The sequence below is a fragment of the Microcebus murinus genome, chromosome 26 (genome assembly GCF_040939455.1).
Source record: "Microcebus murinus isolate Inina chromosome 26, M.murinus_Inina_mat1.0, whole genome shotgun sequence".
Taxonomy (NCBI): domain Eukaryota; kingdom Metazoa; phylum Chordata; class Mammalia; order Primates; family Cheirogaleidae; genus Microcebus; species Microcebus murinus.
Window position 1 is genome coordinate 17,642,757 of NC_134129.1, and position 14,184 is coordinate 17,656,940.

Genomic DNA, 14,184 nt, shown 5'->3' on the forward strand with positions numbered 1-14,184 from the left:
CCGTGGCATCAGCCTCACTCACAGCAGCCTCAAACTCCTGGGCTCAAGCGATCCTCCTGCCTCAGCCTCCCGAGTAGCTGGGACTACAGGCATGCGCCACCATGCCCGGCTAATTTTTTCTATATAGTTTTAGTTGGCCAATTCATTTCTTTCTATTTATAGTAGAGGCAGGGGGGGTCTCGCTCTTGCTCAGGCTGGTCTCGAACTCCTGACCTTGAGCGATCCTCCTGCCTCGGCCTCCCAGAGTGCTAGGATGACAGGCATGAGCCACCGCACCTGGCCTCAATTTATTTCAAATTTATTAATTTGAATCATTATCATGGTTTTGACTCTGCATTTGGGGCTCTGTATTGTGTCTTGAGTTGCCCTTACTGGTACCTGACCCCGCTGGGCTGGTTTGTCCAAACGCTGACATGGCCCTCCCTTTCTCCAACTCACAGCTCACCCTTCCTGGGGTCCCCTTGCTCTAACACCACTCATTGTCAGTATATTGCTATTATTTACTAATAATAGCTGTCATGCATTGATTCACTTCGTATCAAGCATTGTGGGTAGCGATTTATGTGCATCGTTTCATTTAATCCCAGGAACATCTCTAAGAGGTGCCGTTTTACAATGAGAAAACAGAGACACTGAGGAATTAAGTCATTTACCTGAGGTCGCACGGCTACTGAGTGTCAAAGCTGACCTTTCCAACCAGTTCTGTGTGACTTCAAAGCCCTCTCTTCTAAGCTTCCCCTTTGGGTATCCGGGGCCTACCGACAAGTGGCCACGCCAGAGTGGAGTTATCTATTTGCCTTTCCAGATTTCCTTCCTTTGGGGAACTATGCTGTCCCCAATTCATGTGGTTTGGGTGCGGTTGACAGTAACCCTGGGGAGGGGTGGTCACGTGTCCCAGCTGTGGCCAGTCTGAGCAGTCCCTGCACCCAACCAGGAGACTGGTTCAGGGCTTAGTGCGTGACTCAAGCTGACTCAAGCCTGCTCCTTCTCTGCTTGCATTTAGGAAAGGAGGTGCTCTTTCTTTCTGGTTCTTTTTTTTTTTTTTTCTTTTGCTGCTAGAGTGGTATAACCCTGAGGTCTGGGTGTCCATTTCTCTCTGCTCCTTGGGGTTAGCTGTTTGCAGCAGGAGAGAAAGATGCCATGCGCAGTAAGAGGTAGCATTGAGTGTTGGTGAAAGCACACACAGCATCATCTAGAACAGTGGTCCTCAAACCTTTTATTTATTTTTTTTCTTTTTCTATTTCTTTAATTATTATTTTTTTTCATTTTGCTTTTCTTCCTTTTCACCAGGGTGTGTTGGTATCAAACCTTTTAAACAGGGGGCCGGGTCACTGTCCCTCAGACCGCTGGAGGGCCGTTGGAGAGTTGGGGCACATTCCACACATGCGCACTGTGGGACCGGGACCAGTCGGCTGCTAAGCAGGACAGGCAGCGGTGGCAAAAACATGGGTGGCCCGGATAAATGTCCTCCCTAGAATGTGACCCTCAGGCCGTAGTTTGAGGACAGCCTGGTCTAGACCAGCATCTTAGGGTTCCTGGGTTGTGTGTGAGCCAGAACATCCCTTTGGTTGTTGTTGTTTGCTGGGATGGAGCTATTTGCATATGAAAGAACCTTGCCTAAGGATATGGAGTCTTTTCGCAAGAGGAGTATTTTTGTCTGGGATTGGATTCCTGATGGCCATTGTCCATCCATCTGCCCTTTGGCCCAGCCCACCATCTCTTGGGCCTTCATGCTTACTTGGTGTCTGAACCATGCCTGGAGGCCTTAGACCCCTGGGGACTCTGCACCGAGATTCAGCTTGCTCTTTCCCTTTTAGGTCAGTAAGCCCTGACCTGGTGAGAGGGGGTGCCACACCCCAGCCCTCCTTGTCACCCCCTTCCCCCGTGGCACAGCCCACGCAAGTGGAACTGGGTGGATTGTCCCTTGAAGCGGGACATTGGAGAAATCTGTTCTTCCCAGACAACAGAACAGTGACTCACCAACCTCCTTAAGACTCTCGAGTGCTGAACTCCTCTGGCCTCCGACGCCCTCTGGGACCTCGGCCAGTTGAGGCCGAGGCCTTGCTTGCCTCTTATCCCGTTTCCTTGGCGACCAGCCTTTCTGATCAGCAGTCCTCTTATGAGCTCTCAGCTCCCCTCCCCTGAGATTCTGGACTTCCATCCTTCTCCTGGCTTCCTTCCCACGTTTTCCGGCAGCCCTGAGAGCATCGCTCCATTGTGAATCTACTCTCCCACACCCGGCCCCCTCCTCCCGGCAGCCCCTCCTGGCTTCTGCTGCTGCCCTGCCCTGACTTTTCTGCCCTCCTGCAAAATCCCTGTCTCCTCTAGGGTTCCAGCCATCCATGCAAACATCCTTCGGCTCTTTCCTTTTGCCACCAGCCTCTTGCTTATTCTCCTTGATTGACTCACCTGGTTCATACCCTTTTCTCCCAGCTGTCTCACCTCTGTGTTCTTGTATCCGGCTAACTTGGTATGTTTGCAGTACCGCATTTAAATATAACACCCTGTCTTATATTTATTTTTCCTCCAGAAGACACCCCAGGGCTTATTTTCAGGGGATGTGTAATTTTTTTTTTTTTTTAAGTACGGTGCAACCATCTACATTGATTCAAATAGAGTGAAGTCGTCTTCTTCTGGAACATCATCCTCACTTTCCAAACCCCGAATCCCATCCTGAATGTCTTGCGACTCTATTTCCTTTGGAACCATCAGCCCCGATCTCTCCTGTGGAGCACTAGAGCTCTCACGGGGCGGATGAGAAGGGCTGCTCATGTTCTTTCCCGCTCCGCGACGACACGCATGGGTTGTGCAGATGTGCTGCGCAGCCACGCCCATCACTAGGGCTTATTTACATAGCCACACCCACCACTAGGGCTTTTTTTATAGCCACGCCCATCACTAGGGCTGATTTTCATAGCCATGCCCACCACTAGGGCTGATTTTCATAGCCACGCCCATCACTAGGGCTTATTCTCGGGGTAGGGCTTCTATTGCGCACATGCTTAGAAATCCTGCTAGGGCTTATTTGATGGGTAGGGCTTATTTTCAGGGAAACATGGTACTTATGCAGCTGCCCTGGTGATAGTTAACGGGACTAGTTAGTTGTGGCAGGAGTGGAAAGGAAAAGGGACTTAACAAAAGAGATTACCTGTGATCGGGACTTTGAATAATGTGTAGGATTTCAACAGGTGGATAAAAAGGGACAAGCCTTCCTTGCAGAGAGAACAACTCAAGCAAAGGCCTGGAGATATAAAAAGGCCCCGTCTTGAGCCCAGAGAAACAAGTGGTAGGAGAGGAAGAGAGAACCCAGACTGGATTGGAAAATGATTATATTTATTTCAATTAAGGAATGACCCTAAGGAGGGTCCAAGTGGAAGAAATGGAGGGAAAGAGCAACCTTTATTGTAAAAGGGTGAGGGGTAAATGACAAGATTAAAACTATGTTGGAGTGTTTGTAAAACAGAGGGAGTAGTAAAGTAGATCAAGAACATTCGGCCGGGCGCGGTGCCTCACGCCTGTCATCCTAGCCCTCTGGGAGGCCGAGGCGGGAGGATCGCTCAAGGTCAGGAGTTCGAGACCAGCCTGAGCAAGAGCGAGACCCCGTCTCTACTATAAATACAAAGAAATGAATTGGCCAACTAAAAATATACAGAAAAAATGAGCCGGGCATGGTGGCGCATGCCTGTAGTCCCAGCTACTCGGGAGGCTGAGGCAGGAGGATTGTTTGAGCCCAGGAGTTTGAGGTTGCTGTGAGTGAGGCTGACGCCACGGCACTCTAGCCCGGGCAACACAGTGAGACTCTGTTTCAAAAAAAAGAAAAACAGCTACGTATTAGATATGAATCAAATTACTTGGCCTTTTAATTACCTTATGAATAAAGAGTAAGATAACTATGTACTTCATGATAGTAAAAATGACTTACATTATATAAGCTTCAGATGTTGCCCCAAATCTTTTTTATAGAATACTCCAACTCTGCGAGGTGTTAACAAGGTTCAAGGGAAACAGAATGAGGTGTATGATCCAGCAAGGTTGGGGAACGCTGCATTCTGTATGATTCACAGAGTCTATTCACATATTAAAGGCTCTGCGAAATGCAAACAAGAAACCAGTTTAACGTGGCTCAACCCAGCTCTCCCCAAATATATTTCTCCCTTCGTTCATTTCATTTATTCATTCAATAAGCTTGCAATAAATGCATGCTGTGATGGTATGTTTTGGACACTTTGCTGGTTGCTAGTCCTACAGTATAGAATAGAGTCAGCCTACATTCCTGCACTTACCAGATTAAGGCCTGGTATAAGCAGGTGTAATCATCTCACAGGTCCTATTATTATTATTATTATTTGGAGACAGAGTCTTACTCGGTTGCTCGGACTAGAGTGCCGTGGCATCAGCCTAGCTCACAGCAACCTCCAACTCCTGGGCCCAAGCGATCCTCCTGCCTCAGCCTCTTGAGTAGCTTGGACTACAGGCATGCACCACCATGCCCGGTTAATTTTTTCTATATATTTTTAGTTGGCCAATTAATTTTCTTTCTATTTTTAGTAGAGACGGGGTCTCGCTCTTGCTCAGGCTGGTCTCGAACTCCTGACCTTGAGTGATCCTCCCTTCTTGGCCTCCCCGGAGTGCTAGGATGACAGGCATGAGCCACCACACCTGGCCAGGTCCCAGTATTCTGAGCAGCATGGTTTGGGAAGCCTTGGATTAAACCGTTTAGATATTCCTTTCTGTGTGCAGGAATGGAATGGTGTGGACTGATTGCTTGCCGGCCTGTCTCTCTGGCTTCATGCCTCTGTGTTATATCAATACACCCACCTCGTCACAAAATATTTCCTGCACCTCCTGCTCGGGCATGGACCGAGGTGATGATGACAACGTAACTTTCAGGTCTGGGAAGTTGGTGACTCATTCGTGGTCACCCAGCTAGCTAGTGGCAGAACTAGAGCCAGAACCCAGCTCATCTGGCCCTGGGTTCTGTGCTCATCCCGTTCTTTCTGAGAAGGGACAATTTGAAATGCCTGAAAAAAAATTAAGTAGACTCAACAGCTTGAGTGTGACATGATAGACTATGCCAATGTAATCAATAATAGCAGGGCTGATTTAAATATGGTCACCATCACTGTTGTCACTAATGTTGAATAATTACTATGATTTGTGTACCATGATAAGTACTTAATTAATCAAGTTTTTAATTAATTAATTTTTAAATTAATTAATTAATTTTTTTGAGACAGAGTCTCAATCTGTCGCCCAGGCTAGAGTGCCGTGGCCTCAGCCTCACTCACAGCAACCTCAAACTCCCTGCCTCAAGCGATCCTCCTGCCTCAGCCTCCCGAGTAGCTGGGACTACAGGCATGCACCACCATGCCTGGCTAATTTTTTCTATGTATTTTTAGTTGGCCAATTAATTTCTTTCTATTTTTTTAGTAGAGACGGCGTCTCACTCTTGCTCAGGCTGGTCTTGAACTCCTGACCTCGAGCGATCCTCCCACCTCGGCCTCCCAGAGTGCTGGGATTACAGGCGTGAGCCACCGCACCCAGCCCTTATTTAATTTTTACGACAAGTCTGTGAAGTAGTAATTATCACCCTGTTTTGTAAGCAAGGAAGCAAGTGCAGAGAGGTGAGTAATGAGTCCATGTTTACATAGCTAGCAAGGAGCAGAGCCTGGCTTCTATTCTGTCTGGAGAGTCCAAGCTCTTAACTGGGTTCCTTTTATTTTTTTATTTGAGACAGAGTCTCGCTTTGTTGCCCAGGCTAGAGTGAGTGCCATAGTGTCAGCCTCGCTCACAGCAACCTCCAATTCCTGGGCTCAAGCGATCCTCCTGCCTCAGCCTCCCGAGTAGCTGGGACTACAGGCATGCGCCACCATGCCCGGCTAATTTTTTGTATATATATTAATTGTCCAATTAATTTCTTTGTATTTATAGTAGAGACGGGGGTCTCGCTCTTGCTCAGGCTGGTCTCGAACTCCTGACCTCGAGCAATCCTCCCGCCTCGGCCTCCCAGAGTGCTGGGATTACAGGCGTGAGCCACTGCGTCCAGCCAGGTGAAGTTTTTTTCTGCTTCACAACTTCATTCTCAGAATCAGTTTGTTTTTTTTCCTACTTCCATTTCACCTTGCCTGGATCCTTCCTGTTTGTAAAAGTCTGATCTCACAACGGATCTGATTTAGTCATTTATTCTATAGGTCAGGTAGCATTCATCAAATATTTAATGAGGAACTACCATGTGAAGGAACTGCTTTAGGAGCTAAGGATCCAGCTATGTTCCTCTTCTTGTGCAACTTAGAAGTTCCACAAGAAGTGGGAAGACCATACAATGTAAAAAACCCATAATCAAGAAAAATAACCGTTGGGCACGGTGGCTCACGCCTGTAATCCTAGCACTTTGGGAGGCCGAGGCAGGAGGATCGGTCAAGGTCAGGAGTTCTAGACCAGCCTGAGCAAGAGCGAGACCCCATCTCTACTAAATATAGAAAGAAATTAATCGGCCAACTAAAAATCTATAGAAAAAATGAGCCGGGCGTGGTGGCGCATGCCTGTAGTCCCAGCTACTCGGGAGGCTGAGGCAGGAGGATCGCTTGAGTCCAGGAGTCTGAGGTTGCTGTGAGTTAGGCTGACACCATGGCACTCCAGCCTGGGTAACAGAGTGAGAGTCTGTGTCAATAAAAAAAGAAAGAAAAAGAAAAATGTCCCATAATGATAAGTATGGTGCAAAATATTAAAGTGGGATAACAGAGTGAGATTAATTGGCTGTCTATTTTAGATTGGGTAGTTAAGGGAAGGTGTTTTTGTGAAAGTGAGATCTAAGCTGAAATTTGAGTTACAAGAAGGAGCTGGCGTGAGAGAGGGAATGGGGTTGGGGGGGGAGAGAGAGAGAGAAAGAGGGAACAAGGGAGGGAGAAAGAAAGAGAGAACGCAGAACACTCTTCCAGGTAGATGGATCATCATGTACAGAGACCCTGGACCGGGAAGAGGACTGTCGTAGTTGAATCACAAGTACTAGATGTGGTTGGAAAAGTTGGTTGTATGTTAAGGAGTTTGGATTTTAGTCATTGGAGGATTTAAGCATGGCTGACACATGGAGCAACTTATGTTTTTATTTATTTATTTATTTATTTATTTTTGAGACAGAGTCTCACTCTGTTGCCCAGGCTAGAGTGAGTGCTGTGGCATCAGCCTAGCTCACAGCAACCTCAAACTCCTGGGCTCAAGCGATCCTCCTGCCTCAGCCTCCCGAGTAGCTGGGACTACAGGCATGTGCCACCATGCCCGGCTAATTTTTTTTCTATATATATTAGTTGGCCAATTAATTTCTTTCTATTTATAGTGGAGACGAGGGTCTCACTCTTGCTTAGGCCGGTCTCGAACTCCTGACCTACAGCAATCCGCCCCAGAGAGCTAGGATTACAGGCTCTTCTTCCCATTTAGCCAGTAATCTACTTTCTGCCTGTATCGATTGGCCTGTTGCTGGGACTTAGCTACTCTCCCAGCAAAACAGGCCCCAAGGCGGGATCGTTGCAAGGGATTTGGACATAATAGGAAATAAAGAAATAATATAGATGTAGAAATAATTGAGACGGAGACAAAGTGCAGTTTAAAGTGATGGGGGAGGCCGGACACGGTGGCTCACGTCTGTCATCCTAGCACTCTGGGAGGCCAAGGTGGGCAGATTGCTCCAGGTCAGGAGTTCGAGACCAGCCTGAGCAAGAGCGAGACCCCGTCTCTACTATAAATAGAAAGAAATTAATTGGCCAACTAAAAATATATAGAAAAAATTAGCCGGGCATGGTGGCACATGCCTGTAGTCCCAGCTACTCGGGAGGCTGAGGCAGGAGGATCGCTTGAGTCTGGGAATTGGAGGTTGCTGTGAGCTAGGCTGATGCCACAGCACTCACTCTAGCCCGGGTGACAGAGTGAGACTCTGTCTCAAAAAAAAAAAAGTGAATAAATAAGTAAAAAACAAAGTGATGGGGGAGTCGGGTCCTCCAGCATTCCCATGAGCTGTGAGGCCCCAAGTGAAATCCCACATCAGTATTTATTGTTACAGCAAATAGTTGTCTTTTGTTCAAGAATTATGTGTGCAGCTCATTCATTTAGGTTTCCAGGGAAACCTTACCTCATTCTGTCTACAAGAATAGATGGTTGTGAAATTTCTCTAAGATAAGCATATAAAGCCCTAAGTTAGAAACAGACCTAGGCCGGGCGTGGTGGCTCACACCTGTAATCCTAGCACTCTGGGAGGCCGAGGCGGCAGATTGCTCGAGGTCAGGAGCTCGAGACCAGCCTGAGCAAGAGCGAGACCCCGTCTCTACTATAAATAGAAAGAAATTAATTGGCCAACTAATATATATAGAAAAAAATTAGCCAGGCATGGTGGCGCATGCCTGTAGTCCCAGCTACTCGGGAGGCTGAGGCAGGAGGATCGCTTGAGCCCAGGAATTGGAGGTTGCTGTGAGCTAGGCTGACGCCACAGCACTCACTCTAGCCCGGGTGACAGAGTGAGACTCTGTCTCAAAAAAAAAAAAAAAAGTAAATAAATAAGTAAAAAACAAAGTGATGGGGGACTCAGGGGTCCTCCAGCATTCCCATGAGCTGTGAGGCCCCGAGTGAAATCCCACATCAGTATTTATTGTTACAGCAAAATAGTTGTCTTTTGTTCAAGAATTATGTGTGCAGCTCATTCGTTTAGGTTTCCAGGGGAATCTTACCTCATTCTGCCTACAAGAATAGACGGTTGTGAAATTTCTCTAAGATAAGCATGTAAAGCCCTAAGTTAGAAACAGACCTAGCCGAGCATATGAGTTAAAGATAAAATGTATAAAATGAGAACACTAATATGCTCTAATCTACTTCTTCTAAATGCAGAGGCATGTAGTCCGGAGTGAAGGAGGAATAGCCTTGGAGTGTAGGATAGCTCCAGCCGTATGTAATCTGCTGGGCAGGCATTTTAATCAGCTTCTCCGCCAAGTGCCCAAGCCGAGCTTCTGCTTTGTGGAAAAAGCTCAAGGCAATGGCCGGCAGCAAAGAAGAAACGTTGCTTTGCAAACGTCCTCTGATAAGGCCTGTCTTTGTTGGGAGCAGCTTCTATTCTGTGAACTAACATGTCCACAGATTCCTTGAAGGCAAAGCCCTGCCAAACTCCTGAAATCTTCCATGTCTCTTAGCCTGTTTTCCCAACAGCCTGTTCTAGACATTTGATATAAATGGAATCAATACAACTTTTGGCCTTTTATGTCTTTTATGTCTTCTTCTTCTTCTTCTTTTTTTTTTGGGACAGAGTCTTATTCTGCCCTGGCGTCAGCCTAGCTCACAGCAACCTCCAACTCCTGGGCTCAAGCGATCCTCCTGCCTCAGCCTCCTCCCGAGTAGCTGGGACTGCAGGCATGTGCCACCATGCCCGGCTATATTTTTTCTATATATTTTTAGTTGGCCAATTAATTTATTTCTATTTTTTTAGTAGAGACAGGGTCTCGCTCTTGCTCAGGCTGGTCTTGAACTCCTGACCCTGAGCGATCCTCCTGCCTCGGCCTCCCAGAGTGTTAGGATTACAGGCGTGAGCCACTGCGCCCAGTGTGACTTCTCTTATTTAACATAATAATGTTTTCAAGGCTCATCCATGTTATACTATGTATTAGTATTTCATTCCTCTTTATGGTGGAATAATACTCCTTTGTTTAGACACGCCACATTTTGCTTATCCATTCATCAGTTGATAGACTTCTGGGTTGTTTCCACGTTCTGGCTGTCATGAGTAGTACTGTTATGAGCATTCATGTACAAGTTTTTGTATGAATATGATTTCAATTTTCTGGGGTTTGGACCTAGAAGTAGAAATGCTGGGTCATATGAAAACTCTATATTTAACTTTTGAGGAACTACCGAACTGTTTTTCACAGCGGCTGCACCATATTACTCTTCTGCCAGCAATGTATGAGTTCTGATTTCTCCACATTTTTACTGATACTTGCTCTGTTCCTGTCTTTTTGATTATATTCATCCTAGCGTGTGTGAAGTGGTATCTTGTGGTTTTTGCTTGCGTTTCCCTAATGACTAATGCTGTTGAACATCTTTTCATGTGTTTCTTGGCCATTTGTGTATGTTCTTTGGAGAATCGTCTATTCAATTTCTCCATGTCATGGCCTTTGCCCGTTTAAAAATTGGGTTGTCTTTTTATCGTTTAGTTGTGAGTTTTCTTTGTATATTCTGGATACTAGACCCTTATCAGATATATCATTTGCAAATATGTTTTCTCATTCTATGGGTTGTCTTTTAACTTGTTTGATAATGCCCATTGACACACACATGTTTTTAAGTTGATGAAGTCCCATTTCTCTATTTTTCTTGCTTATGCTTTCAGTGTCATACTTAAGAAAACTTTTTATTATGAAAAATTTCAGACATAAATAAAAATAGGATGGTATAAGGAACCCCTAGTATCTATCACTTGGCTTCACCAGTTTTCAACTCATGGTTTTATTTTATCTGTATTCTCCTACACCTACCCTTCACCAAATAAGGGAGCAAGTATTATTTTATCTGTAAACTTTTTGATATATATCTCTAAAAGATAAGAACTCTTAAAAATACAATCACAATAACATTATCATATACACATACACACACACACACACACACACACACACACACACACACACACACAAAGCAAACAAACCCCAAACAACCTAACACTGTCTTAATATCATCAAATCTTATTATAATTAAACAAATCTTATCAACACACCTTAATACCATCAGTATTGACTTGGTATTTAAGTTACCACAGTTGTCCAATGTATTTCAACTGGTTGAGATGTCTCTGAGGACTTTAAATATCTACCAAATCCTCCTCAATCTCTACTTTTCTTTGTTTTTGTTTTTTGGTCAAAGAAACTTTCTCATTTGTGAAAAAAATTGGATGCAATAATGACTCGAATTCTTTATTCCTATTTTAAAAACAATAAGAAAAGAATATATAGACATTGATGAATGTTTCTTATTAAAAACAATTTAGGTTGGTTGGTCTAGGCTCTGCTCCACGAAGTCATTCAAGGATCAGGTTACATCTTACTAGGCTCTGCTCCACGAAGTCATTCAAGGATCAAGTTACATCTTACTAGGCTCTGCTCCACGAAGTCATTCAAGGATCAGGTTACATCTTACAAAATGACGGGGTATCGAGGAGTGGGATTGAGACCGGGGAAGGAGAGGAGGTTGAGTTTCTCATCCCTGGGCATTCTCAGTCCAGGCACAGAGAGTAACATTCATCAGCTCCAGCTGGGGTGAGGGTAAACCCTATTTTGGTAATTTTTGAAATGGCAACATCCTTGGAACATTGTCACATTTTAACTGTTTACTTTCTCATTTTTTTTTTTTTTTTTAGCATACGAGGATCTTCAATGGCAGGAAAAGGAGTAGTTAGAAGACCGCGATGAATTTTAACACTATTTTAGAAGAGATTCTCATTAAAAGGTCACAGCAGAAAAAGAAGACATCACCCTTGAACTACAAAGAGAGACTTTTCGTACTTACAAAGTCCATGTTAACCTACTATGAGGGTCGAGCAGAGGTAGGAGATGGTCACAGTTTTCTTTGCTGCTTTCTGTGTCGATACTATTTTATAACGCTGCCCTCCCCTCCAATCTTACGGAATAAGCTTTGGGTTAATAAAGTTAGGGCAATGATTTCTTATCATTTGGACTTGACAGAGGAAGTTTAGGGTATGGGTAGAAATGTGTTTGTCATAATCAACCTACTGCATTCATCTCTTACGGAAAATAAATGTCTACATCAGCTTTAGCTTTTTATCCCTCATTCCCCAATTTTAGGTTCTTATGGAATTCCTTGGGTGTATATTGTGTACATGTCTCTTTTCCGTAAACCACTGTATTTTATATATCAGTCTTCCTTACAATTATAAACTGTGTCTTTGTCCGTCACTTTATACGAATGTTTCTTTCATGATTAAGTGGAAGTTACTTAAAACTGGTTAGTCATTTGGTAGACCCAACACATTATTGAAGTTGACCTAAAGCAGAATTTTCCAACATTTTTTTTTCGTGATAAGCAGCTACTGTTTTGCTCCTGACATGTTGGGTGCGGAATATTCTAGAATGGCCATGGTCCTCTCTGCTAGAAATCTTCTTGGGTTCCAGGGACTGGGTTGCCCCTGGTTGACCACATGCTATTGAACAACTGGGTACGGTAGATTGTTGGTGATCCTGATGTTTGCTTTTAAAATTTGCTTTTTTTCATGGAGTGCCTTCCTCGGAAGTTGATTTACTTGTTTTTGTTCTTATTCCCACTGATTTATTTCTCTGTGGTTTGGTTCTCCCCATTCAGACACCATGGCATTGTTCCTCATGAAACAGGGGTCCTGAAACTTTTTAAAAAGGGGGGCCAGGTCACTGTCCCTCAGACCGTTGGAGAGTGCGCATTATGGGCCCGGGACAAGTCGGCTGCTAAGCAGGACAGGCAGCGGCGGCAAAAACACCTGGCAGGCCGGATAAATGAGCTAGGCTAGGGTTAGGGTTAGGGTTAGGGTTAGGGTTAGGGCCCTCGGGCCATAGTTTGAGGACTCCTGCTCATGACCGTCCTCAACTCTGTTAATTTTTGCTGTGGCTTGTCATTGTGACCTGCGGAATTCTTCAGGTTCATGTAACTTAGGACTATCATCCTTTTATACCTAAATCCCCAAAACCAAAACTTTAAAAAATATTTTAGTTGTAAAACCTGATCTGAGATGAGGCTATTTTTAGTCTTCATCCTATTCAGTGCAAATGTTTGTGTGTGCATGTGAAATATTAATGTGTTTAATTACGTGGGGCTGCCCCAGTCCCCGCTGGGAGTGATTTTTGGTATTATACAATATGTGTACTATATTTCATTTGTTAAATCCAAAAAATTCAGAGAGCCAAAAGGGTTTCATATAAAGGATTCTTATAAGAAATATGAATTATTTTGGCCGGGCGCGGCGGTTCACGCCTGTACTCCTAGCACTCTGGGAGGCCGAGACAGGAGGATTGCTTGAATTTAGGAGTTCAAGACCAGCCTGAGCAAGAGCGAGACCCCGTTTCTACTATATATAGAAAGAAATTAGCCAAACAACTAAAAATAGAAAAAATTATCTGGGAATGGTGGTGCATGCCTGTAGTCCCAGCTACTTGGGAGGCTGAGGCAGGAGGATCGCTTGAGCCCAGGAGATTGAGGTTGCTGTGAGCGAGGCTGACGCCACGGCACTCACTCAAGCCCGGGCAACAGAGTGAGACTCTGTCTCCAAAAAAAAAAAAAAAGAAAAAGAAAAAGAAATATGAGTTATTTAAAAATATAAAATGGATTTTAAGGGAAACATCAATACTTTTTGGCTCTATGGTAATGATTTGCTGTAATTTGAATTTCATATAGTAAGTCTAAGAAAAGAGGGATAGCAGTGAAAATGGTAAAATGTGATAATTTTACCAACCGAAAAGCTGCACACACCTGTATTATCTGCTTAGAAATATGAACTGATACTGTGGAAATACATTGCAATTGTTAACTCCCTTTACGGCTGATAAATATGCAAAGTAGCAGGTGCCCTGATTGCTTTAGTTTCTGCAGAACAAAGAGAACGGTGGAATCCGTCTTCCTTCAGAACCTGACTGTCCACTCAGAACCAGAGCAGCCTTGACCAACCAGAGAATTAGAGGACAGATGAGCAGCTTGTCAACACACATAGCAGCCCCGGCTCCAGCCCTTACTGTCAGAATTCATCTCCTTTCTTGCTGCTGCTGGCTGGCCCAGGAGTCCAGTCCTGATGGTTTGACTCTTGCCTCCGCTGATGATCCATGGGGCTTTTTAAAAATTATTATTATTTCAGCATATTATGGGGGTGCAAATGTTTAGGTTATGTCTATTGCATTGCACCCCGGTGCCCTGAGTCAGAGCTTCAAGCGTGTCCATCCACCAAACATTGCACATCTCACTCGTTGTGTTTGTATATACCCATCCCCTCCCCCCCCACCTGCCCGACACCCGATAAATGTTATTCCTATGTGTCCACTTAGGTGCTGATCAATTAATACCAATTTGCTGGTGAGTACATGTGGTGCTTGTTTTTCCATTCTTGGGACACTTCACTTAGTAGAATGGGCTCCAGCTCTAGCCAGGAAAATACAAGAGGTGCTAGATCACCGTTGTTTC

The 14,184-nt window shown here is 44.7% G+C and overlaps 1 protein-coding gene across 1 annotated transcript in view; it reads left to right on the plus strand.

The window, feature by feature from the left end:
• The window catches only part of TEC (tec protein tyrosine kinase), an 82,106-nt gene that overhangs the window by 10,986 nt on the left and 56,936 nt on the right, over positions 1–14,184 (plus strand). Inside the window, exon 2 of the mRNA XM_075997800.1 lies at positions 11,387–11,572. Within this exon, the coding sequence (XP_075853915.1) occupies positions 11,435–11,572 (138 nt within the window). The 5' untranslated portion in view covers positions 11,387–11,434. The remainder of the gene's footprint in view (positions 1–11,386; positions 11,573–14,184) is intronic.